This window comes from Poecilia reticulata, chromosome 9 (assembly GCF_904066995.2).
Source record: "Poecilia reticulata chromosome 9, P_reticulata-male-v2, whole genome shotgun sequence".
NCBI lineage: Eukaryota > Metazoa > Chordata > Actinopteri > Cyprinodontiformes > Poeciliidae > Poecilia > Poecilia reticulata.
In genome coordinates this window covers 15342186-15365365 of record NC_088838.1, presented here as the reverse complement: position 1 = coordinate 15365365, position 23180 = coordinate 15342186, and the positions used below count along the sequence as shown (strand labels likewise).

The 23180-nt window shown below is 37.3% G+C and overlaps 1 protein-coding gene and 2 long non-coding RNA genes across 3 annotated transcripts; 2 read left to right on the top strand and 1 right to left on the bottom strand.

Moving 5' to 3' along the window:
* Window positions 1-275: 275 nt before the first annotated feature.
* Window positions 276-3044, top strand: LOC145552782 (uncharacterized). Its single transcript, XR_014088893.1, has 2 exons — window positions 276-751; window positions 843-3044. It is a non-coding gene; the product is annotated as an uncharacterized LOC145552782 (long non-coding RNA).
* On the bottom strand, window positions 1272-10022 carry LOC145552783 (uncharacterized). The gene is made up of 2 exons (XR_014088894.1): window positions 9783-10022; window positions 1272-9012 (listed from the first exon to the last, which is right to left on the bottom strand). It is a non-coding gene; the product is annotated as an uncharacterized LOC145552783 (long non-coding RNA).
* On the top strand, window positions 8760-15788 carry aqp3a (aquaporin 3a). The gene is made up of 6 exons (XM_008418918.3): window positions 8760-8954; window positions 12492-12618; window positions 12789-12926; window positions 13058-13173; window positions 13281-13498; window positions 14322-15788. The coding sequence occupies exons 1-6, from the start codon at window positions 8847-8849 to the stop codon at window positions 14527-14529; spliced, it is 915 nt and encodes a 304-aa protein (XP_008417140.1). The 5' UTR covers window positions 8760-8846; the 3' UTR covers window positions 14530-15788.
* Window positions 15789-23180: the final 7392 nt, after the last annotated feature.

Sequence of the window (23180 nt, the reverse complement as noted above, 5' to 3'; positions counted from 1 at the left end):
GCACAAGACGGCTTTAATGCCCTTATGAATGAAACTTCGAAAGATCTATTTTGGCTTTAGACTGATTAAGTTTGACAAGCATTTCCAAGAAATGACTCTAAATGTGGCAGAGGATCGTGCAACCATCATATTATTCATCCTACAAAATCATGCTGACTTGTGAATAATAAGGCTGGGTTTCTTCTTGGGGGAAATGTTTACGTTTAGTTTTTTTTGGGGGGGGGGGGGTTAAATATCTTATTAAAAACTAAATAGGTGTATCACAAAGACTGAAAGCCTAAATAAAGTTTTAACAGGACACAGATGATTTAGACAAAAGGGGGGGAAGATTCAAAGGAAATTAATACTAAACTAAGCCCTTTATTGGGATTTCCAATAAAGGTGGGTTTTGAGAAGGGACCCAAGGAGGGTCTCTGCTTAAATGGGCTTCATCATCTCAAACCCTGAGGGTTCAGACTTCACACTCTCAACCCTTTAGCTGACCTCTGAGAAATGGATCAAACTCCTGGACGCAGCTTGCAAAGTATGTTCATGTGCAGCATTAAGGAGTCAGAGCCGAGAAGGGCCATGGAGAGCCTTACTCTGGAGTGAGGCTTTCCGTGTGGAAAATTGATTCTGAGACACTGTTGGAACCAGAGTGAACAGACTAAAATAAAAGCAACATCTCCTGGCTCCTTGGCTAAAAAAAAAAAAACTCTACCTTGAGCTCCTCACCATCTGGACCTGATTAACGTGTTTTTGGTTGAGACAGGTAAAAATGCTGCTGCAGGTTTTTTTCAAGCACGGTCAGATGAAAGCTTGTCAACTTTTTAAACTGAACTCGTTTTGCTGCTGTTTGAAAGGAGAGACGTCACCTTTACAGAACAACCCCGTTGTTGTATTTGAAGACTGGAGACAGAGGGAGTCGAAACCTGGGTAAAGTTGGTCTCACAAGTTGTACATATGCAATATGTACATATGCTGATACACCACCACAAAAGTCAGCATAGCTGTAAAGCAGTGTAGAGAGGATATGCTGTTTTTATTTTCTTACTGCATTTTTATCATTTCTTTGCATTTTAGGTTATTTCATTGACTATTGTGGGCTTTTCTGTCAGTAACAGAGGGGTACTAACTTTTTTGTCCATGTGTGTTGCTCAGCTAATCAAAGCAGCACCTCCCATTTGTCTGGTGTGACATGACTGGCGGCAAAGATTAGGAGTAAATCGGAGAGGTTAAAAGTTCCTAACAGAGACTGACATGGATTATTCTAGACTTCTTTTTTTTGTTTGTTTGTTTTTTGTTTTTTGGTTGTTTTTTATTTCAACTTTGATTTCCAACAGAATTTTCCCACAATGAGGGTTTGAAGCTCTTAACAATACTGAAGAATTACCCAGACATGTGTTATAAGGTCTGTTTTTAATAGTCTCAAAAGAGATTTCTCCCCGGGGAGAAAATGCAACGGTGATCTAGACGATTCACACACATTCGCATAATCCAGAACATTCCTCTACAGCAGGAGGACTCTGGAATGTACCACATGTAAACAAACGACCACATTCCTTCTTAAACTTTGAACATTAATCGTATTAGGAGAATTTATTCTGCTGAGTGTTGAACAGGTGCGAGAATTGTTGTGTCTCACATGAACATTGGACTCAAATATGTGGACTGAGCAATGGTCTTAGGCAAAGGTCTAAGCAGTGTGGTGTTTGGTTTCTGAAAATGGCTGTTGTGACAGCTGGTGAGACAAAATGCTGGTGGGTCACTTCTTAGTGTCTCTTGGACGTTTCCTGCAGCCAGCGGTGCGCTACAGTAGGGTCTGCCAGCTTGAAGCAATGGGCTTTTCATTGTCCTAGAATGCGGGAGCAATCTACAGACAGTGAGGGCTTGATTCACCACTCAGACTCAAATTTTGAAGGTTAGAGCTAAGACCAGGTAAGTATGTTTTGTAACATCACAGATTATGAGGTTCTGTGTTTGCTTTTGTGCCCCATCCAGTGGAAAACTCCAGCAGGCACAAGCGCAATTTGCTACCAGGATGCGAATCAGCAAGTCCAAGCCTGAGGCTGTTGTCCCTTATAAGGTGAGTTTGGTAACTCCCAACTTAGAATAAATTACGTACACCGTCAAGAGATGTGTTTTGGCCCCCATTCATGAAGAAATTGGTAGGAGAATGACTAGTTAATTATAGAATAACTAAAGATCTGAACAACAACACTTGGAAAAACAGGAGAGGGGAGTTCACAGCACGCCTGGAAACACCTTCTGGTGCGAGAGTGATCTTGTTATCTGAAAAGGGAATCAAATGACAGTCGGTGTTCTGCTTTGTAAAAGGTCATCTAAATGGGTTCCAATATTTCATCAGGACACATTCTGGACGTTTCCCAAATGAAACAAGGCTCAAAATAGACCAAAGAAATGTCTTACCCAGCTTCAAAGAGCCGCCATATTAGAAATAATAAAAAGTCCTTACTCATTTTGTTAGTGTGTACTAAAACTTTAAGTAAAGGTATTTATGTTTTACTGATATCAACTAACTGAATTTCACCAGTATTTCACAATGTGAGGTTCCAACTACTGTAACTATTCAATGTGCAAATGTTTTTTTTGTTGTTTTTGTTTTCTTTAAAATTGTACATAGCAATTTTTTGTTTTGTTTTGTTGTTTTTTTCTTTATTTTACCAAAATTGGCGGTTTTTCTTCAAATAAGGATTTATATATATATTATTTTACAGTACAAATTTGACCACGAAATTGTAACCTAAACAAATCAATGCGATGGCACTGAGATGCTTTGCTGGAGAACAAGACATGGTCGTACTTAATGTATCCTTATCGTTGTTGTCTATCCTCAGTTGTACACAGTTCCGAGAATTTGTTCCGTTGACGTTCCAAGAACTGACGTGTGTTTGTATTCTTTCTTGCTAAGACTAGATGTCAGCGTCCAATCCCACTCCTTGCTGCCTGAACTTGCTTTTTCCAAGAACTGAGACTGTGCAGAAAATGTGGCTCTGGACTATTATCACACCTGCAATAAATATGCAACATATGCAAAGAGATAACTCGCCTGTGTCATTTTGCCTGAATTCTTGATGTTCTTTATGGGAGGAATAAATTTACAACTTGCTTATTACTTGGACTTTGCCTTTATGCTAATGAGCGTGCCCCATGTTTTGGGATTCAGCCTTATTTTTTGTGTGTTTTGGAATCCGTGAAGAACGACAATCTGCCTGTCGGGGTCTTGCAGAGATTTATCTAGGATTTCAGTTGGGCTGGTTCCACATTTGAGTGAAAGGATAAACAATCCTATATGCACCACAGGTAGTGATTAGATCATGACAGAAACCTTTGTTTGTGAGGTTTTGGAGCCCTGAACAGCGAGGCTTTTGTTTAATTCTCCTTTCTAGAAAACTAAATCAACTTCAGGTGACCCCGAATATTAGAAGGGTAAGATCTATTTCAAATGCATGTTGCTGGTGCAGATCTACATTCAGGTACAACACAGCAGTTTCTTTGTTTTGAGTGAAGACAGTCCGTTTTTATCTTTTAACAGTCGAGTCCCCCCAACCCTCCTCCCCCACACCCCAAATATGAATTCACAAGCATTTTGATTTCTTTGTCATATTACAATCATGTATTTGAATGGAAATGTGACCAAACACGAAATTGTAAACATGAAAGACAAGGACTCACGGTTTTCACATTTTCATAAAACTTAATGTTTGAAAAGTATGATTTGCAAATGTGCTCAGCCCCTTTATTTGGGTGCCCCTAAATTATATCCAGGACAAGCAACTGCCTCCATAATGGTAATTAGTATCCATTTTGTGTGTGATTTATCTAATCTTTTACACCTGGTCCGTTAATGCTTTACAGGTTTGTTAGAGAACATCAGTAAACAAACGGCATCAGGAAGGCTGAGAAATCCAGCAGGCCAGGCAGGAAAAACCTCTTGATTAAAGGGGCGGTATTATGTATTTTCCAGGAACATTGGCATTGTATACGACACCTTCAGTTGTTATAAAATCCTTGTATCAAACATTTGATGCCTTGTCTCTTTAAGAAGCTCCTACTTTTTCCGACATACTGCCTTCAGCACTTCATCACAACAATGCCTCTCATTGTGCCATTTACAGCTGTCCTCAGGAGCGTTGCACTGAGAAGTGTTTTTTATGATAAGCTCATCAGACTTGCAGTTCCACTATGCATTTCCCAATTGCTGCTGACAAAAAAGCCAAAAAAAACAAAGGTCAATTTTTTTTTACCTGACCCCACCGAACCAGCATTATGATACGGGGATGTTGATGGAAAAATAGATGGAACTAAACACAGGCCAATCTCGAAAGACTATGGAGAGGGAAGAGTGCCAAATTACAATAATTAAATCTATATAAAAAAATTTTTTTAATGTCATTAATTTATTAAAACTGAAAAATAACTTAATAAATATATAATGATGTGTGCCTTTTTATATAATACGATAGTTTTGTCAGACTTTAGAACTAAACGTGCTAAAACAGCATTTAGTTTTTAATGCATGAAAAATCTGGAACAATCTTCCTGTAGGACTCACTGTAGGACTGCACCCACCCTGATCTCATTTAAAACAAGGCTAAAAAGCTTTTTGTTTGTCTTAAGCTTTTTTGAATCTGATTAATCCTAACCTGCTTGTGCTTTTTTCATAATGTGTGTTGTTTTTAACTTCTTTGAGGCATCTGTAGCTGAAAGATGCTATTTAAATCAATTTCCCTTGCCTTGGTTAGTATTTAAACTGCTCTGTGACCTACTGTTTGCACTTGTTTGTTGTGAAATGAATGTTGTAACTAGTTGACTTTGATGGAACGGGCAGGAACCTTCTATAAATGTCCCAAGAGAACCGCTTGGTATTCTTGCAACTCCCACGGACACAAGACCTCTGTGGAATCTGTAACCTGCTACGGCATAGTAATATAAACATTTTGTGTTGTTTATTTTACTTATCACTGAAAGGTTTGAATTATCTTTGGTACTTTGTCTTGGTCTATCACATGCAATTCTTACAAAATGTGTGAAGCTGGTAGTTGTAATGTAGCAAACAGTAAAGGCTGATCACTTTGTAATAACACTATATGATTCCCAAAGTCTTAATTTTCCTAGATTGACAAAGGAAGAAGTAACATGTTACTTTTTCCTTTGTCATCCTGATGAAATGTGCAGATGCTGTAAACAACCAGATCGTGTATCATGTTAGCGAACAGTTTTAGAGACACATCTGACTAAAAGTTATGACCCCATCCCTCAATAAATCTTCCATTACCTTTCATCGCCTGTTAGGTCTTCCATGATGGAAAACAACATGCACACTGGCGCTCTCAGTAACAGTCGTACACATCTGGTAGACACATTGTTTACTGGATCACCCATAACAACCTTTAAAGATGGAAGACACAAGATACAAGGAAAAGACAAGATGGAGGCTTTGTTATTCTAATGACTCATTATTTTGGAAGGAAGGTGGCAGAAGTCTCTTTGGGAATTTGTGTACCATTTCTTTCCTAGTATCTTTTTTTTTTTTTTCTGGTGAGCCAAGCTATTCCAGGAAAAAGATACCTAGAAACATGTGGCTCAAAAATGCAACTCTTGCTTTAATTTTGACATCACTCTAGAAGCCGAAAAATATGGACTCACAAAGTAAAACCACGTGGACAAGTCAGAACCAGAACCTAAATGTACCTTTAACGCTTTGAGGTCCCCCTCACCTTTAAGAAAATGCACTTATCATCTAGAGCAGTGTTTCCCAACCCTGGTCTTCAAGGCACACTGACCTGCATGTTTACACATGATTTCAATTGATGGCTGATTAACAGAGTTTTGCTGAATTGCAATCATCCGAATGGGGTGTGTTGAAGCAGGGGAACATCTAAAACATGCAGATCGGTGTGCCTTGAGGACCAGGGTTGGGAAACACTGATCTAGAGAGACCAATCTGGGCCAAATTTTATGCCTCAGGTTTAAGTTGTGGAGAATTGAATATGAAATAAGAACACAACAAAAATCTAGAAAGCAAAGAGAATATTTATTCAAATAAAGAAATTAAACTTCACAAACAAACACTAAGTGTCCTTTACAGAAGGTGGCAGTATGCTGCAGGGAGAAAAACACTGAAGAAAAGTGTTTTTCTTTGTTTTTTTTCTTATGGGTAAGAAAAAAAAACTTTAGTTGTTGGTTTAAGATTAAGAAGCAACCGCCAAAATATGTTTGTTGAAGTTAAAACTAAATCAGCTATACAGTGTTTAGTAACTCATTGCCCAATGAAAGATATTTGGATATAAATACAAAGGAGTAAAAAATCTGCGGAAGCAGGGTCACGTGAGGGCAACAGCGTATGCAGTGTCTTACGCTCTAGCGGTTACATCTGTGAAATGTAAGCTTAAATCCAACATTATAGCAATAAGTCTTAAATTGTGTAAGCTCAAAGATCAAATCTGCTTCACTAAATTGTTAGCACAATAATAATATATTTTCCCGAATATTGGGGGACCTTCCATGTAACTCCAATCGTTTTTTTTTGTTGGTAAAATCTACTTGTGCAATCAGTTCAAATTACATGTTATGGCAATAAATGGGGTGTGTGGAGTTTTGATTTACCCCTTCACTTCAATTTCCTGCTAAATTTCATAGCAGAATTTTTTTTTCTTTCAAAAAATAAAAAAGAAAAAGAAATTTCAACTCTAATGACAAACGCCTGGCAGTTGTGTCGTGACTCAAACTCCATTCAGCAATACAACATGTCAATTTACAATTCATTGAAAGAACATGTTTTTGGTAAGACTCCCCATGTCAGTATCGCCATGTAATCCAACAGAAGTATTATTGAAAATGCTCAGACACGCTGACTCAGCATCGTGTTTTTTTTTAAGTTGCAGCGGAACTTAAAATTTTCCCAGATTTTTTTTTCACACCATCCTTTAGCAAGATCAGAAAACTTGAGTCAGGGAACTCAAGTGTTCAACTGAGTAAAATGGTGCAAAATGAATGGGAAAAATACGGAAAAGGTACTGATACGCCTGTGAGTAATGACATGGGCATGTCTGATTGGTTTTAATTGGAACCACATTGCTTATGAATGAGACAACATGGGGCTGATGAGCTTTCAAAAGAACTGATCCGATAAATATGTTGGGAGAGAAAACAAGTGGCAATGGTTATGCAAATGCATAAAACAGGCATGAATTTCATTACAGATGATTTTAGAGCATCACTGCAAAGAGCTCAGAAACTTAGCAAGTCAAAGCTGACTGAGGATGTGCCATATTAGGATTACAAAAGTGTTGCCCTATTTAGAAAAAAATATTTAATCATAGTCTAACCTTATAACCAAATAGCTTTGGGGATGGAGGAACCAACTAATGTTAGGTACAATGTTACTCAATTTAGTTATCGACCAAAAGTGTATAAGAATGCTTATAACTTTAACTCCTACAAATAAAAATGTTTGGAACTTTATACAGACATTTGTATTTGCTTACTGACCATTTTGTCAGGTGGACTCGCTCCATTACTTTAACACAAATCAATCCACTTGGGCTTCTACAGGTGGTGAAGACTAAGAATTGAGGAGGAAGGAGATTTACAGTTAATATTTTCAGCATGCAGCCTCCCTATTTTCATGTAGGTAGGCTGCATGCTGCTTGCTTGTATACTCTGTTTTGATCAGACTTGTTGATAATTTGCTTTTCTGTTCAATTCTGTGCTGCCACAACTTACAGAAAAAGTTGTTCACCTACTTTAAAAGTTTATGCTTAGAACGTAAAATCACATAAATTGATGACTCACAATCTGTGTGTACGTGAGCACAGCTAGCAAAGCTCTTCACATAACAGCTAGGCTACAGGGGACCAATGGAAAACCTCTTTGTCACCCACTCTGTCATTATAAAGGAATAAAAAGCTGTAGGTTAAAACCAGAAAATACAGATTTGATAAAGCATAATGTGCACAAACAACAATACAGTTTTGACAGACATGCCAAAAAAAAAAAGTCTGGTAACTACCAGGTATGCAAAATGCTACATATATCTCACTAGTACTGACATAAACACACACAGTAGGTTGACAGGATATAGTGAAAGTTGAGCTTAATGAAGGACCAGATTTCAATGAGTGGATCAAAACAACCCTTGTTTTGATATTTCCATGTTACCAGTTTATAAACCGTGGCTGGCATGTGTCATTAGACAGTGGAGTCTGACACCAAGTGTTGTGATTTAAACTTTCTTTTTATAAATGTGATTGCTGAAGTCCATTTAAAATTTATTATTTACATCCCACTTTTTATCTAAACTTGAACATCCGGTTCTCTGTAGGTTAGAGGAAGCACCGAACAGGGACTCTGCGACTTCAGAACACTATGCTTGTTTAGGTATTTATACCGGTTTAGTTTTTTGCTACAGAGGCCAATGCTGCACTTCACCCATAACTTTAGAGAAGTGATTTAGATCTGCAACAGGTTTTCTGCTCTTCCAGTGCTGTACCTAGAACTATAAATTGTGGTTTGTATGATCATTCTTACAGAGACCAAAATGCATATTTCATTTTCTCACACTGTGGGAAAAGATTAAAGGAAGCGTTCCTAGAAGTGGGGAAAACTAGCATTTATGTATTGCATGTTAGTAACTTTTAGGGAGGGGGAGAAAAAAAAAAAGCCTGGTGAGAGAAACCAGTCTGTGAGTCACACATGACGGGAGGTGCAGTGGGCAGGTCCTGCATATCCAAGCCCATTTCTGCTATTTAAGAAGAAGAACTGGCCCTCCACCTTCAGAGCCACTCAGGAAGATCCTGTGTATTTGTTTGTATCTACTCACCAGCTCACCAGCCTTCAACAAAATGGGTCGACAGAAGTTTTATTTGGACAAACTGGCCCGCTTCTTTCAGATCCGTAACCTGCTGCTCCGCCAGGCCCTGGCAGAGTGCCTTGGCACTCTCATCCTTGTGGTAAGTCGGTGTACATGTGGTCCAGATGCTACTTAAGATGCTCACTTAGAGGGATGAACTGTGGTATGCAATAAAAAAAAAAAAACACTTAAGAGATGTTATGTACTTTAAAGGGACTCAGTGTAAATCCTTAAAAGTCATATATACACTCACGTTATACCGATTATATGAGCAGCCCATATTTAATCTAATGAAAGGTAAACTCTATTTTCTGATAAGACATGAACTCTGCACCAGAGAATAATTTTGTCTTTCTAATCACTAAATCGTAAACATAGCAGTCCTTCTTATCTGACATCTTTGAATGTAGAAAAGTGATGGATGACAGTGAGATAAAAAGGGTTGACGAATGTTGCTTACTCAGTCAAAGTGAACTGAGGTCAAACGGCAAAGTAACACCCTGTTCAGGGTCACATGTTAAAAAAAATCATTATTTGTTTAATCAACTTAATGGAGCCAAAAAAAACAAAAAAACAAAGTAAACCTCATTTTATTTTTCATCGTGTGACAAGTGTGTGTTTGCATTAGAATATGTATATCAAAATATTTACTTTTCTCTAGAGTAAATCCAATGGGAAATACATTTTATGTTCTGCTTTTCATAAGTCATAATTTAGGGATTCAAATTGGCTTTCCGTGCAACAATAACTTTATTTTTTATTTATTTTATTTCAAACACGACAGCAGTGTAAAACTCACTGAGTTCTGGTTTACTTCAGGCACTGTTTAACTGATTCTTTGGATAAAATTAGTTTTGAAGCTGTTCATTTGAATGTTGCTACAACATCCTGTTAAGCAGGAGATCGCAGAGTTTTATCATTGACTTACCATTTACTTTGTATCAGTATCACCCAGTCTCCCTTTCATGATCCTTCAGGCAAAACAGCTCCAAACTGAAATAGTTTTGAAGTAAAAAAGCTTAAATTGTGACTGATGTGATGTAACTGGGTGTGTCGAAGTTACCTGATAGGTGACACATGTCCGTACCTGTAACAATAGATATCTAGGTTTTACAACAATGACATGTTTGACAGGATTTTACTTCCTCAGTAAATTCAACACATGTCATATGAGGGTTTTACTTCTCCTAAAGGAACTTATTTCATTTTATTTCATATGATTTGGTAATTTTCACTATTTAGATTTTAAATGAAACTATTTGGTAAATACAGAACAATTAATAGTGATAAATTACATTTTAGGGTGTGTGTGTGTGTGTGCGTGAGTGTGTGGGTGTGTATCTGCATACTTGCATTGGTTTGGTCTCTTTAAATTGTTGCGTCATCAAACACGATGACTTCAGTCCATGTGAGGAGAAATAATCTAAAAGGAATCATCCTTTGCCAGACATTTTCATGTCAATGTGTCAGAACTGATTACTGACTCATCTTGATGAAAACGTGAAATGCAGGAAGGTAATGACTTTTGTTATTATAATGCAGCAGGTCAGAATTTTCCATCAAAGCATGTGGCAGTATTGCCACGGCCCTGTGAGATCCTCCTGCTGAATTCGAAAAGATGCCACACAGGTGGGGATTTAGAGAAAGGGATCTGGCCAGGAGGGTTTTTTCCTTCAGACAGTTGCCAAGTGTGTGTCTCAGTTGGCTGGCTGCAGAGGATTTTTTTACAAGCTCCCCAACTGTGTTCAAAGTTCTACAGTAGCTGTGATTAGATGCATAAGCTGGCTCACTCTCGTTTGCTTCTCCGAAGCGAACCACAGCAGGATAATATCATGTTTTGTCACACTTATGTTCAATTAAATGTAGAGCTTTTAAACAGAATTCAATCTGAGTAAGGAAGCATGCACTTCCAAGCTGAAGGTTCATCATTTGTAATCTAATGCGCCTGACATTAAGGACGAAACGCTGCAGTGCTGGGGCTGCATACACTTGTCTGCAGGCACATTTCCCATAGTTTTCTTTCTTTTTTTTTTCTTCTTTTCTTGACTTATGGTTTTAGCAATAATGACAGTGGTGTGTTTGCTATTTTCGAGGGCATCTCCTCCATTTCACAAAAAGGATTTTTTTCTGTACATTTTTTTTTCTTAAATAAGATTTTCTTATCCTTTAGCTCAGAGTTTTCTAATTAGTCCTTCATCTGTGAACAATACACATTTGCAGATGTAACTATATTTCCCTTTAAATGTTAAATAATTTAACATTGGTATTATGAACAACATGGTTATGCAGTTGAATCCTGGTATGAACATGAGGCAGTGATGACTGTGGGCTTTGACAGTGTCAAATCTGATGAGGGATTTTGAAAGTTCAAGTGAGTGAGTCTTAAATCTCCTTAGTGATCTCCTGGTGAATAGTGAAGGTCTTCTTCAGATGCATCTGCTACTGAAATGGAATGCACACGCTTTCGGCCAAGCTGTAAACATAATTCTCCCAGCCATAGTGGCCACAGCTGGAAAGACTTTTAAGTTGTTGTTAGTTTGTTTTTTTTACATATAATTTATCAAAGCCTATGCGCAAAAGAAAACAAAGGCAGGATTGGTGGTTCAGACTACCGAGTTCAGTGACTTTGGCCACTCAGGCGCCAGTTCTCACTTTGGTTAGCCCCAAGCCTAACCTCAACTTCTGAGCGGTGTGGTTTTGCTGAATAGCATGCTCATCCTTTGGCTCACAAAGTCAAAGCCTAAACATGGATCACACAGATCTGTTAAGCCAAGCATCTAAAAAAAAGAAAAGAAAAGAAGAATGGCAATAAAAAAAGGGGGAGAAACAGTTGAAAAGGCCAAAAACAAAACAACAAAGCTGTAAATTCTTCTTTATGTTTTCCTCAGTGAAATCCTTTTTTGACCACTGTCTTCAAAGAAGTAGACAGTGGTAGACATTCTTTTCTTGCCCCCACTGGCTCCCATTCTATGTATTTTGTATATAAATTCTACATCTATAATTTATGTGAGTTTAGACATTCCATTTTATATCTTACATTGATTTTTCTAAATGTGCATCTTTTCATTTGTAGTTATTTGTTGTCGTTGTATACATGTTATTTAACAGAACAGACAAACTTTAATATAGTGATTATGTAACTTGTGCTTTCAATGTATGAGAATAGCCCTCTTCTGGTTCCCCTTTTGAAGCTTTTCTTGCAGATTTCCCCTCAAAATTAGGGAACTTCAGTGACCTGTTCACACATACAGATCATTCTAGTCCTCTGTGACTTCAGAACCACAATAGAGCTCATTTTTTTCCAGCTCCAATAGCTTTTTGTTGACCGGGGTTCACTGATAACAATCGTCCAGGAACATTTTCATCTCTCAGTTTGACCTTGATGCATGACAAAAGGAGTGTTGTTCATGTGTTAAAATGACCAACAAGACAGCTGTGTGCTGGGACCACACTGAAAAATCCATTATCAGAAGCAACTTTAACAAAGTGCATTTTTGTTCTTTTCCACTGACAGCAACTGTGTTTTTTTCATTACTGCTCCTCGCAAATATTTACATCGAGTTTACATCGAGATATGATTCAGCATATGAAAACAATATGATATTATTTAAAGTCAACCTGATTTTCTGCCTTTTAGATGTTTGGCTGCGGCGCCGTGGCCCAAAGTGTGCTCAGCTACGGTACCCACGGCAGGTTCCTCACTGTCAACTTTGCCTTTGGCTTTGCTGCCACATTAGGCATTCTGGTCTGCGGCCAAGTATCAGGTAAGAAAACTCAAGCACACTCCCACACTCCTTGCTAATTGTAATCACTTTAACCTGCTCTTTTTTTGTCGATGACCATATGATCAGTTCAATTTTACTTAATATAAATTTTTACATCATGTCATGCCTGCATTGTAGTTCACACGATGTTTGCATGATGCTCCCTGTAGGTGGACATTTGAATCCTGCAGTGACCTTTTCACTTTGCCTGCTTGGAAGAGACCGCTGGAGAAAGTTCCCCATGTACTTCCTCTTTCAGACAATCGGAGCCTTTTTTGGTGCTTCCGTTATCTTTGCCATGTACTACGGTAAGTAATGACTCCTATGGGGATTCAACAATTATCCTATCACATTCAGAAAACTTTCTGTGTCAGACTGCGCTGACCATCAATCATACAGGAACACAGTAAATATTGTTTTTTCCTTCTTTTGCTTTTAGATGCCTTGTGGGACTTTCCAGGATGTTTCAATCTCACCAGCGATTCTTCCACTGCTGGCATTTTTGCCACCTATCCTGCAAAACATCTCACTATTGTGAATGGATTCTTTGATCAGGTACTTTAAAAAAAAAAAAAAGGTGTTAACAGAAAACTTCATATCATCATGAAATCTACATTTTTTTCATTCCCACGTCTATTTTTCATTTATATTTTTTGACACAGATTATTGGCACGGCAGCCCTCATCGTTTGCGTTCTGGCGATTGTGGACCCATACAACAACCCGATCCCGCAGGGCTTGGAGGCCTTCACTGTGGGATTTGTGGTTCTGGTCATTGGACTGTCAATGGGCTTCAATTCTGGTTACGCTGTCAATCCTGCCAGAGATCTCGGACCACGTCTTTTCACTGCTATCGCTGGCTGGGGATCTGAAGTTTTCACGTAATGAACAAATTCTTGGCTTCTTTTTGACCAGTATTAGGGGGAAAGTGGCCTCCATGTGAGATCTAGATATGTTAGAAGCCTTTAGACTTACATTTACCCCACAGCGTAGATCATAATGGTCATAGCTTTTACCTTTCAGAGGTGCTAAGAATTGTTTCTCTTAATATTTATGTTCATTTCGGTGTCAATTCAAAAGTTGACAAGTTGGCATTTGGCTCACCAAGCTTAGAGACAATGGCTACCCAAGTCAAAAATAGGCGATAGCAGTCTGCCACTTGAGCTGAACTTTATTAGCTTTTTAACAAGTGATGAGAAAGAAATCCCTAAAATCTTATATTTCTATATTTTTTTCTCCATTATCTTTGGAAAAGGGTGTTTCAAATGAGAAACTCTTTATAGTTGGTGACATTTTCACATGTTCACTTCCATGGAGCACTACCAAGATTTATCTCTGGCACAAAGTGTTCTGTCTCTATTCTCTTTTGGTCTGTCAGGACTGATATATGATTTTTTTATTATGTATCAGTCAACATAATAAAAAAATGATGAAAGAAGTCTCATTTCTGTTTTCCATGGATTTGGAAGAAATGTTATCATATAGAGAGCTCACTCTCTGTTTCAAAGCAAAGACCAGGCAAGAGGGGTTTGTCATCAAAAATAACTTCTAAAGTAATTTTTCTGCCCTATTAGGAAAAAACAATAAAAGGTTATGTCTTACACTTTCAAAATGTAGGTTTTATTGCTCTGAAATGCTATATTTCTTCCTCTTCATATCTCTTATATCATTCCTAATGACATTATCGTCTCTTTTTCCCCTCAGGTATGGAAATGGCTGGTTTCTGGTGCCGATTTTCGCCCCATTCCTTGGTGCCATTATTGGCACGATGATTTACCAGCTAATGGTCGGCTTCCATGTGGAGGGCGAAGTGCGTGACAAGAAAGAGAACAAGAACGAAGAGGAAAATCTACAACTCACCGTCAACTCCAACCCCAAATCTAAATCCAACGGCAAAGAGGCTAACTGCTAAAGCTAGGCTCACAGAGGCTAACTGCTAAAGGTAGACTCACAGAGGCTAACTGCTAAACTAGACTCAAAGAGGCTAACTGCTAAAGCTAGGCTCACAGAGGCTAACTGCTAAAGGTAGACTCACAGAGGCTAACTGCTAAACTAGACTCACAGAGGCTAACTGCTAAAGCTAGGCTCACAGAGATTTATCCTGAATGTTAGACATGCAGCCGGTGTTCTGACTATACCGGCGGCTCCAAAATCTACACGCGTAAATACCGACATAGCAAAGCTATATTATTCCTGCCACTTATATGTTATGAGACAGTCCTAATAATACATTTTCTTTACATTGTTGTGTAGCTGTATTACATTGTAGAGGAATTTCTGTGTACAGTATGAGTAGAGACACTATTTCTAATGGACGTTATTTCACTTCAGAGACGTAAATCTGAATGAACGTGTCTTATCGCACTTCATTTTTTTCAGCAGTATTTTATACTTTGACATTGTTTTTCTTGATATTTTTTTTATACTTTTTTGTCTGTCAAGTAAGTTTCCTTGTAAAGAGTCTTTATATGGCAATTTAAGATTTTTATTTTTTTTTGTATTGGTTGTTTCAAAAGATGAATTCAACATAACATTTAGCAAAATGCCAACCAATGAAAGTATGTATTTGGAAGAACATTACAACAACAAAAAAAAGGACGGAAACCCGTAAACCTCAGCTAACAAATCATGTGTGTTAAGCTGAGCAGACAGCAGGTTTCCGGTTACATTCTGAGGTTAGCCACTGCTCTTTTAAAACAACTATTTTCAGCTGGTGTTCAGGCAAGTTCAGTCCACCAAAAATCCTTTACAAAAAACCCCACGTGTCCTTTTCTATGTGAAACAAATGCATTTTTTGAAAAAGGTTAAAACTGTCCCTTTTAAAGAATGTTTGGTGCTAATACAGAAATTATTAAACATATTGTTTGTATAAATGTTTTTTTTTGTTTGTTTTCTTTTGATGGGGTTTTTGTTATTGTTATTGTTTTTTTTTTAACAGCTGTTGATGTTTTCGCATATTGTGCAACTGCAGTTGGGTGTAAAACTAAAATGTTTCTGGTTTGTGTTTTGTGCAAAGGCTGAGAGGAAATGCTTTGATACCAAAACAATGAAGTTCTGTTTTTATGCTGTAGCCTGAAAGCAGCTTGTATTACTCTCTTGCTTGCATCAGGTGGTGCATGTAGTCAGATTACATTCGATAAAATAAAAATAACTTTAAAAAGTATAAACTTACCGTGCCATTCTGTACACTTTTTTTTTTTTTTGCAAATCATGGAAGATTTTCTTGTGGATGACACAGTAGTTAGACTATATTATTTTGGTCATATTTACACTTTGACATAATTTACTTCTCAAGTAAATATTTAGAGCTTTATTATTCCACAAATAAAACATGCCTTTGCAGAAGTGAAGTGAAACAAACAGCAAGACTAGACAGGAAAATCAACAAAGGATAAACTCCTTCAGGCACTGGGTAAAAAACAGCTGACATTGCGGTATTTTAAGCTTCCCATTTCATGGCTGTTTCTCAGCAGTATCTCCAAGCTCTGCTTTCTCCATATGCACAAATCATCTCAGACCTTGGCACTCCATGCCAAACATTCCTCTTGCAAAAATGTCTTGCCAAATCTGTGAAAAACAATATTGGGGATTTAACATCCTTGCCCTTTATCCAGCTGCTGATGTGCATACCGTATCGACAGACACAAGAAAATGAGTGCAAATCCTCCCCAGCTTCAAGGGAGTATTTGCAGGTCAGCCTTCTGTTTGGTATAGATCCCAAAATCCAGCAATGCCCAATTTACTTTTCAATTTACATCACTGTTAAAACAGGTAGCTTCAGAATGTTTGTCTCTGCAAGGGAAAAAAAAAAATAGTTTCATCTGTTACATTTTTACAAATTCATCTCATTAAATTAGAAAATAATTGAAATTTCATTTATTTCAATAACTATATCCAAAAGCTCAGAGGAAGAGTGGAGAGGCACAGAATCCAAGATGCTTGTCTGCAGAGATGTTGTGTCATCTGCTCATGGTGGATCACCGGGTTTTATCAGTTCCAGAGTCAGATCGGCCATCTAACAGAGATTTTATGCCGCATTTCATTCTTTGTTTATCTGACTCGCTTTATGAAGCTACTGGTTTCACTTTCCAGGAGAATTTTGCTCCGATACACAATACATGCGAATTAACCCTTTCATGCATAGTGTTCACTACCGTGGACAGCTGTCTAAAAGCCATTTTCTTGTGCTTCTTGTGGATTTTTATGTTATAAATGCACACAGAGCACTGCAGTGGACACTAATGCATCATAAAATACATTATCAACTACTAGCCATCAGCTGCAAATGCAAGAAATTATTTTAGCTAAATCCAATATGGCCGACAGACCGACCCGGTCCCTCTTTCTACTATAGACGACTCTTGCAGGTAAAAAAACATATTGTGACATCAGATTACCCCTAAAGAACAATACTACTGATGTATTTTTTAACTAACAATTTTGTATTTGGAGAAAATTACAATTGAACACCTAAAAAATATAAAATAAAGTTTTTTTCACAAGGTTTCTTTCCTACTATTTTTTTATGCCTTCAGAAAATCCAAAAAATTCTGACACAAAGGATCATAATTCATGCCTGAAAGGGTTAATGACATATATAGTATAGCTTCCTGAAAGACATGTAAGTAAGTATTAATACCCGCTGAAGACAGCTGTTCTCAGTGTCAAATTAATCCGCAAGCTCCCAATATCATATAATTGACAGGCAGAGGTAGCAATTAATTCTTGAACCCATGTACAAACCTGATATTTACCACAGGAGAGGGCGGAGTCCAAAACTGAGGGTGTGGTGGGAGTACTTTTCCCAACTTGTAAAGCTTTTCTCATGCGTTTTCCTTTGGATTAATCTAAGGTAATCTAGTCAAAACAAGTGGGTTGCAAAAAGTTAAACCAGGTCAAATGACCTGATTTCCTTACGTGAAGGATTTCACGTAAAGAAAAGTGAACCAGTTGACTGACTGATGGTGGAGATTCTCCATCAGCAGTAATGCAACATTCTCCAGTGTGTAGTGACGTTAGCAGAACCACTAACGTCACCAGTATAACTCTTTAAAGACATTATGCAGACAACATTCTGCAACCTTATGGCCGTAAACATGTGGCTCCCATCTAGACCGAGAACGGCTCGTTGCTCCAGGCTTTAGTGGAAACCTACCAGCATGCTTTGCTTTGCTTTAGGAAAAATATTCTCTACAAAAATATTCTCTTCAATCCGCAGCAATATCTAACAACACTTCATGAAAAGGCTGTCAGGAAAATGTAAGGGATATTTTGGGGTTCAAATTACTAACAACCACCTTATTTAAAATGTTCTTCCCATCTGATTGAACATGTTTGTGCTTGCACTCCTCTCAGTCACAGCCGCTTCAGTCAGTCAAACTACATGATAAACGGTTTTCATATCTGGAAAAACGTACCAGCATTCCCTTTGAGCCGAAACTTTTTTTTTTTTCTAGTTTTAAAAAAGACAGAGATCCTTCAGCCAGAGTAGTGTGTTTTAATATTTTATGTGACTACTAGTATTAAGACTTGAAGACTGGATTCCTTAATTTTTAGATTACTTCTGTTATCTAAAAACAGTAACAGTGGTTACCATTTTGCATACAAGCGTTGTTTATTACACTGCGTAACCAGAAAGTTATTTGGGCTTCGAATAAAAAAGAATCTGTGACCAGCAGAGCTTTTTGTTCTTAATCAAAAATCAAGATAATAACAAATTGAAAAGCTAAAACATAGCAAAAGTGTTTTTATGCTGTTATATAATAAATGTGAAAAAAATTAGCTTGAAAAAACCCCAAACATTTTCTTTCCTAAGTATGTTTATTTTTGGTTGTTTGTTTTTCTTGGTTGGTTGGTTCAAAAAATCCTACTGAAATACATTAAAGCTTATTCATAAAATGTGAGAAGTTCAGGGTTTCACTTGGTTTCTTTCCAAGTGAAAATGTGTAAAATCACACTACATTACTGTGTGTGATCTTAAACTAATTGTAAATAAATGTAGGCATGAAAAAAAAACAACATTCCTGTAAAACATGAATAACCTGCATTAAGCAGTAGAGTAGTCGCTCAGGGTAAACCTATCAGACACTTCCACTGCAGCCCCCCCCCCCCTTCTCCTCACCCCATGTGGTTTCAGAGCCGTTCACACATTGAAACACGCAATGGCAACACTTGCGTTGGTCTTATATAGAAAGATACAAGGGACGTCAACTTAAACAACTAAAAGGAAGGGGGAGTCATTGCCTCATTTCCCCTGAGGCTCATTTTAGTTAGTGTGGTTTTGGTGTGATACTTAAATAGAGGAGAAAAATCCTGTAATATAGAATAGGAAATAAAATAAAAAATCAAAGACGTGCGTACCGGTAATGCTACTGTTCTGGGGACAGAGCATCTTATACACCAGTGGGTAAAATTCTGTTGTTTCACGTTTGAGATTAATATAAAGAAGTGCTTCTCAGCAACATTTTGCTTTTGGATATTGAGCTGATTTAACCTCTACTGAGGGCTTCATTATGCAAGAAGCTCTGAAAGTAAACAAGTCGTCAAGAGTATAATTATTAGTAACCAGATGCTGTGCGTTTGGTGTTTTATGCATACATTTTCAGTTGTCTTGCTCAACTATTTCAGTTTCTGACAAGTCTCATAAACTATGGATGTGCTGGATAAGTAAAACCGCAGAGTTTTGGCAGATTGTGGTTTTATATTTTAGTGCGCTTCATGACAAACTGAACGTTAGGTCGCACAGATATGTGAACCAATAGCTTCAGAAACAGATGTAGCAATATGCGTATATGTTTTAACTGCCTAAAAAGGAATGAAATTACAGATAATAATGTTTTGGCTGCAAAAAAAAATAAATCTTATTGTCAAAGAACGACAATGAATAGTTTTTTTTTTATGTTTAGAAGTTGTGCCTGTATTGGAAGTGGACAGGATTTAGCAGCAAAATACTGACATTTTCTTTTTATGTCCCAGACATCCTCTGTGTGGTTCTTAACCAAGCAGTGGAATTTACATGCAGGGATGTTTACAATGTAGACATAAGTAGAATTTCTTTTGAACTTATGTGACCTGTAATTTCTTTCTTTTGGATATTCGCCTGAACGAAATTTTCAAAAGAGCTACTCAACACTGGCATTTCTCAGGGTTGTGTCCTCAGCACACTGTCTAATCGTCTTGCAGAAATATAAGCTTGACAAACTCCACAGCCCAGACAGCATCTATGGCATATCCTGGGTTTTACCAGAAGTATAGAAAGTTCTCATCATCCTAAACATGGTGTCGAAACAATGACCGACCACCCTGATTTAAAAAGAAAAATAAACAGTAATTGACCTTTGGAAAACAACACTGATGAAGAGGAGGAGGGACATGTCAGTCCTTTCAAATTCTTGAGAGTTAAAGATCTGTGTTGGACCTTGAACATGGCGTACCTCATCAAAATCAAATCCACCAGCTCATTTTCAAAATCATAATCTTGTTGCACAACAAAATTTGTGTAGATAATCTTTTTTAAAAAACTGCTTGGGACCAGAAAGGACATCATGGAATAATCATGACTTTCAAATGAATTGTTGGTTTCTCACTGACCAGCCTAAATGATCTGCGGTGGAACTGGTGCCACGCCCTGGTCACACCTTATTCCCAAAGCTTCCTTCTGGCAGGTTCAGGACCCCGAGCGCAAGAACTGAGACGACAAAACGGCTTCTTATGAGCCACACTGCTAAACCCTGTTTAAACTATTACTGGAACAAAAGAAGAAAAAAACGTTTTTGTATGACTCTGTGAACCTTTTGAATATTCTGGGTGTGGATGAACATTGATGTAACACTTTATATTGATGCACTTTTTTTTCTTGACTGTTATGCTGTTGGAAAATGGAATAAAAGGCAATGGTTTCTGTCTGTTGGTTTTTATGAAGTAAGCAACATAATTAATATTATATGCAAAGTAAATGGGGAAAAACCAACAGCTTCCTGCAGTGGCTGGAGGGACAACTTCCATGTAGTATCAGATAATCGAACATTACCAAAGACGTAAAGGTAAAACGTGCCAGAACAGTTATTCTGAGGTACTCTGAAAGGACAAAGATCAACAGAAACATACTGCTCCAAAACTATTTTTTGTGAGGCCTTCTTCTCATATAAACTTTGGACTTTCACTTTTATTCCAGCATAAATAGCAATCTATGTGGGGTACTTTATGGCTTTAGCACTTTTTTATAGAATATTTCAGCTATCTTATAAGCAATCTTATTGTAACCTCAAAGAAGGCTTTTGTCGCTATTTAGACAAATAAAGATGTGAACTATGCAGGACTACTTATTTCTTCACATATATGGAAGTAATCCATATTTTTTGTATGTATAATGTTTATTTTATTTTTATTTTTTATGTTTTTCCTGCGAAGAACAAATGTTTGTTTGTTCATGCCTTTATTTATTTATTTTTTTATATATTAGGGTGAAGACAGGCCAACAAGTTGGCTCTAGCAAACTAACACAGAAGAAAGTGATTCCTGTTTCAGCAGGTCCAGGTGCTTTACAAGAACAACAAATACGACTCCTTTATATTATTCACATAGGCGAGGCCAACATGCCTGTGCTTTTATTTATTGCTCCATGAAGGGTTCAGGTTGTAAAAAAAAAAAAAAAAGACTGAATCATGTCATCAGAAAACATTCATTTGTCTGTAAAAATAATATATTTAAAACACAATCTTACCTATCTGGCTTATTAGGCATTGGAAGGCTGGAAGCCTCCAGTTTATCAGCTGAGATTACTTGTGTCAAACTATCGTCTAAAGCATTTACACCTGGCCAGGTTTTAGTGTTGCATAACATGTTTTTAGAGGAAAAACAAGCTGATGCAAATGTAAAAATAAAACCAGCGTTCTTTAATCAAGAAATGTGAATTACACAGACTGACTTCTCAAATTGTACACAACCCAAGTAAAATGCTGCAGAGAATGTAAAAAAAAAAAAAAAAAGTGTGCCAAACTTTGCTACATTACTGTGTGTGATCTTAAACTAATTACAGCTGAAATACTTTCAGATTTATTTTACAGGATCTTGTCTTAAGTTCAAATCTACCATCAAATAAAGTCCACCTGTCGAGGAAGGATTTTACTCATATTTCCTTAGATCCATTTGTTTACTGGTGAAACAGTTTCCAGATTACAAAGATTCAAAAGACTTCCTTATACATAAATAAGATAGGAGAGGAATATAAAATTATCCAAGACAGCAAGATCAAATGAGCTGCAGGGATTTCTGGCAGGCTGTGCTCGTCATGTGTCGGCGTTCTCCTGTAAAGTGGTAATCTGTAATAATTTGTAGGTTGGATGGAACGACAGAAGACTTTTCTTCCAACGCAAACCCCAAGATCTGGCAAAAAATATTTCTTTCTTGAGAAATAATGTTCTGTAAAATCTGTGGCCAAAAAAAAAAAAGAAGATGATTATGCACAAAAACAACACTGCACAAAGAGATGCACCATACCAAAAGTAAATATGGTGGTGGAGGCATTACTTGTCTCTAAATAAAACTGATTTTTTTTAGTTAAGGTAGTTAAGATTCTTCCAAATGTCAGTTCTGATCTGTGTTTTCTGTGTATTTATGTTGAGGTTTTTCTGTGTTTATTAGCCTGTTCCCCTGTGAGTCTCTGTCTTCTCTGTTGATTGTTCCCAGCTGTGTCTCGTTTCTTTGATTACCCTCCCAGTGTGTTTAGTCCCACCTGTTGTCTTTGTCTCTTGTCAGATCCTCATTGTGTGTACCAGCCAGTTTCCATGTGTCGTCGTGGTATGTTTTTCTATAAAAATAAAAAAACATATTTTTATGTTTTATACATAAAAATATGTATAAAAATACATATTTTTATACATACAAAAAATATGCATTACTTCCATATATGTGAAGAAATAAGTTGTCCTGCATAGTTCGCATCTTTATTTGTCTAAATAGTGACGAAAGCCTTCTTTGAGGTTACAATAAGATTGCTGAAATATTCTATAATTGTCATTAAAATCATCATCGTCATCTTCATCCTGGCCTGCCTGCGTCCTCCCTCACCTCACCAAAACCTCAACCCTGACACTCTGGCTGTTTGAATTTATTTTCATAAAGAACCAGCACAAAATGGAAAAAGAAATCAGATAAATTAGGGTTAAAAATAACCCAAAACATAATTTTCTAATCTGACAAACACAGAAAAACGAGTAAGAAAACTACAATTGACCTTACTGTTTAGCACCATGAAATGTTTTCTTTGTTTTAATAGAGCAATAAACAGTTTCTCGCATAGCCGAAAGGACAGACCGGAAGGCTAGTAGGCTGTTTTGTAACAAAAAGCAGGAAACACTTGAGGGAAGAGTTTGCACCATGTGCAGGTCATGTGTGATTTCCAAATATTTAGGCTAAAAAATCCAAGCAAATCCAAACAAAATGACAGCTACATAAACCACTTAGGTGTCTTGGAGAAATCAGATAACAAAAAAAACGAAACAGGGAATTAGACACATGTTATCAAAACATACTTGATAAAAATTCACTGGCGGAACAATGTGC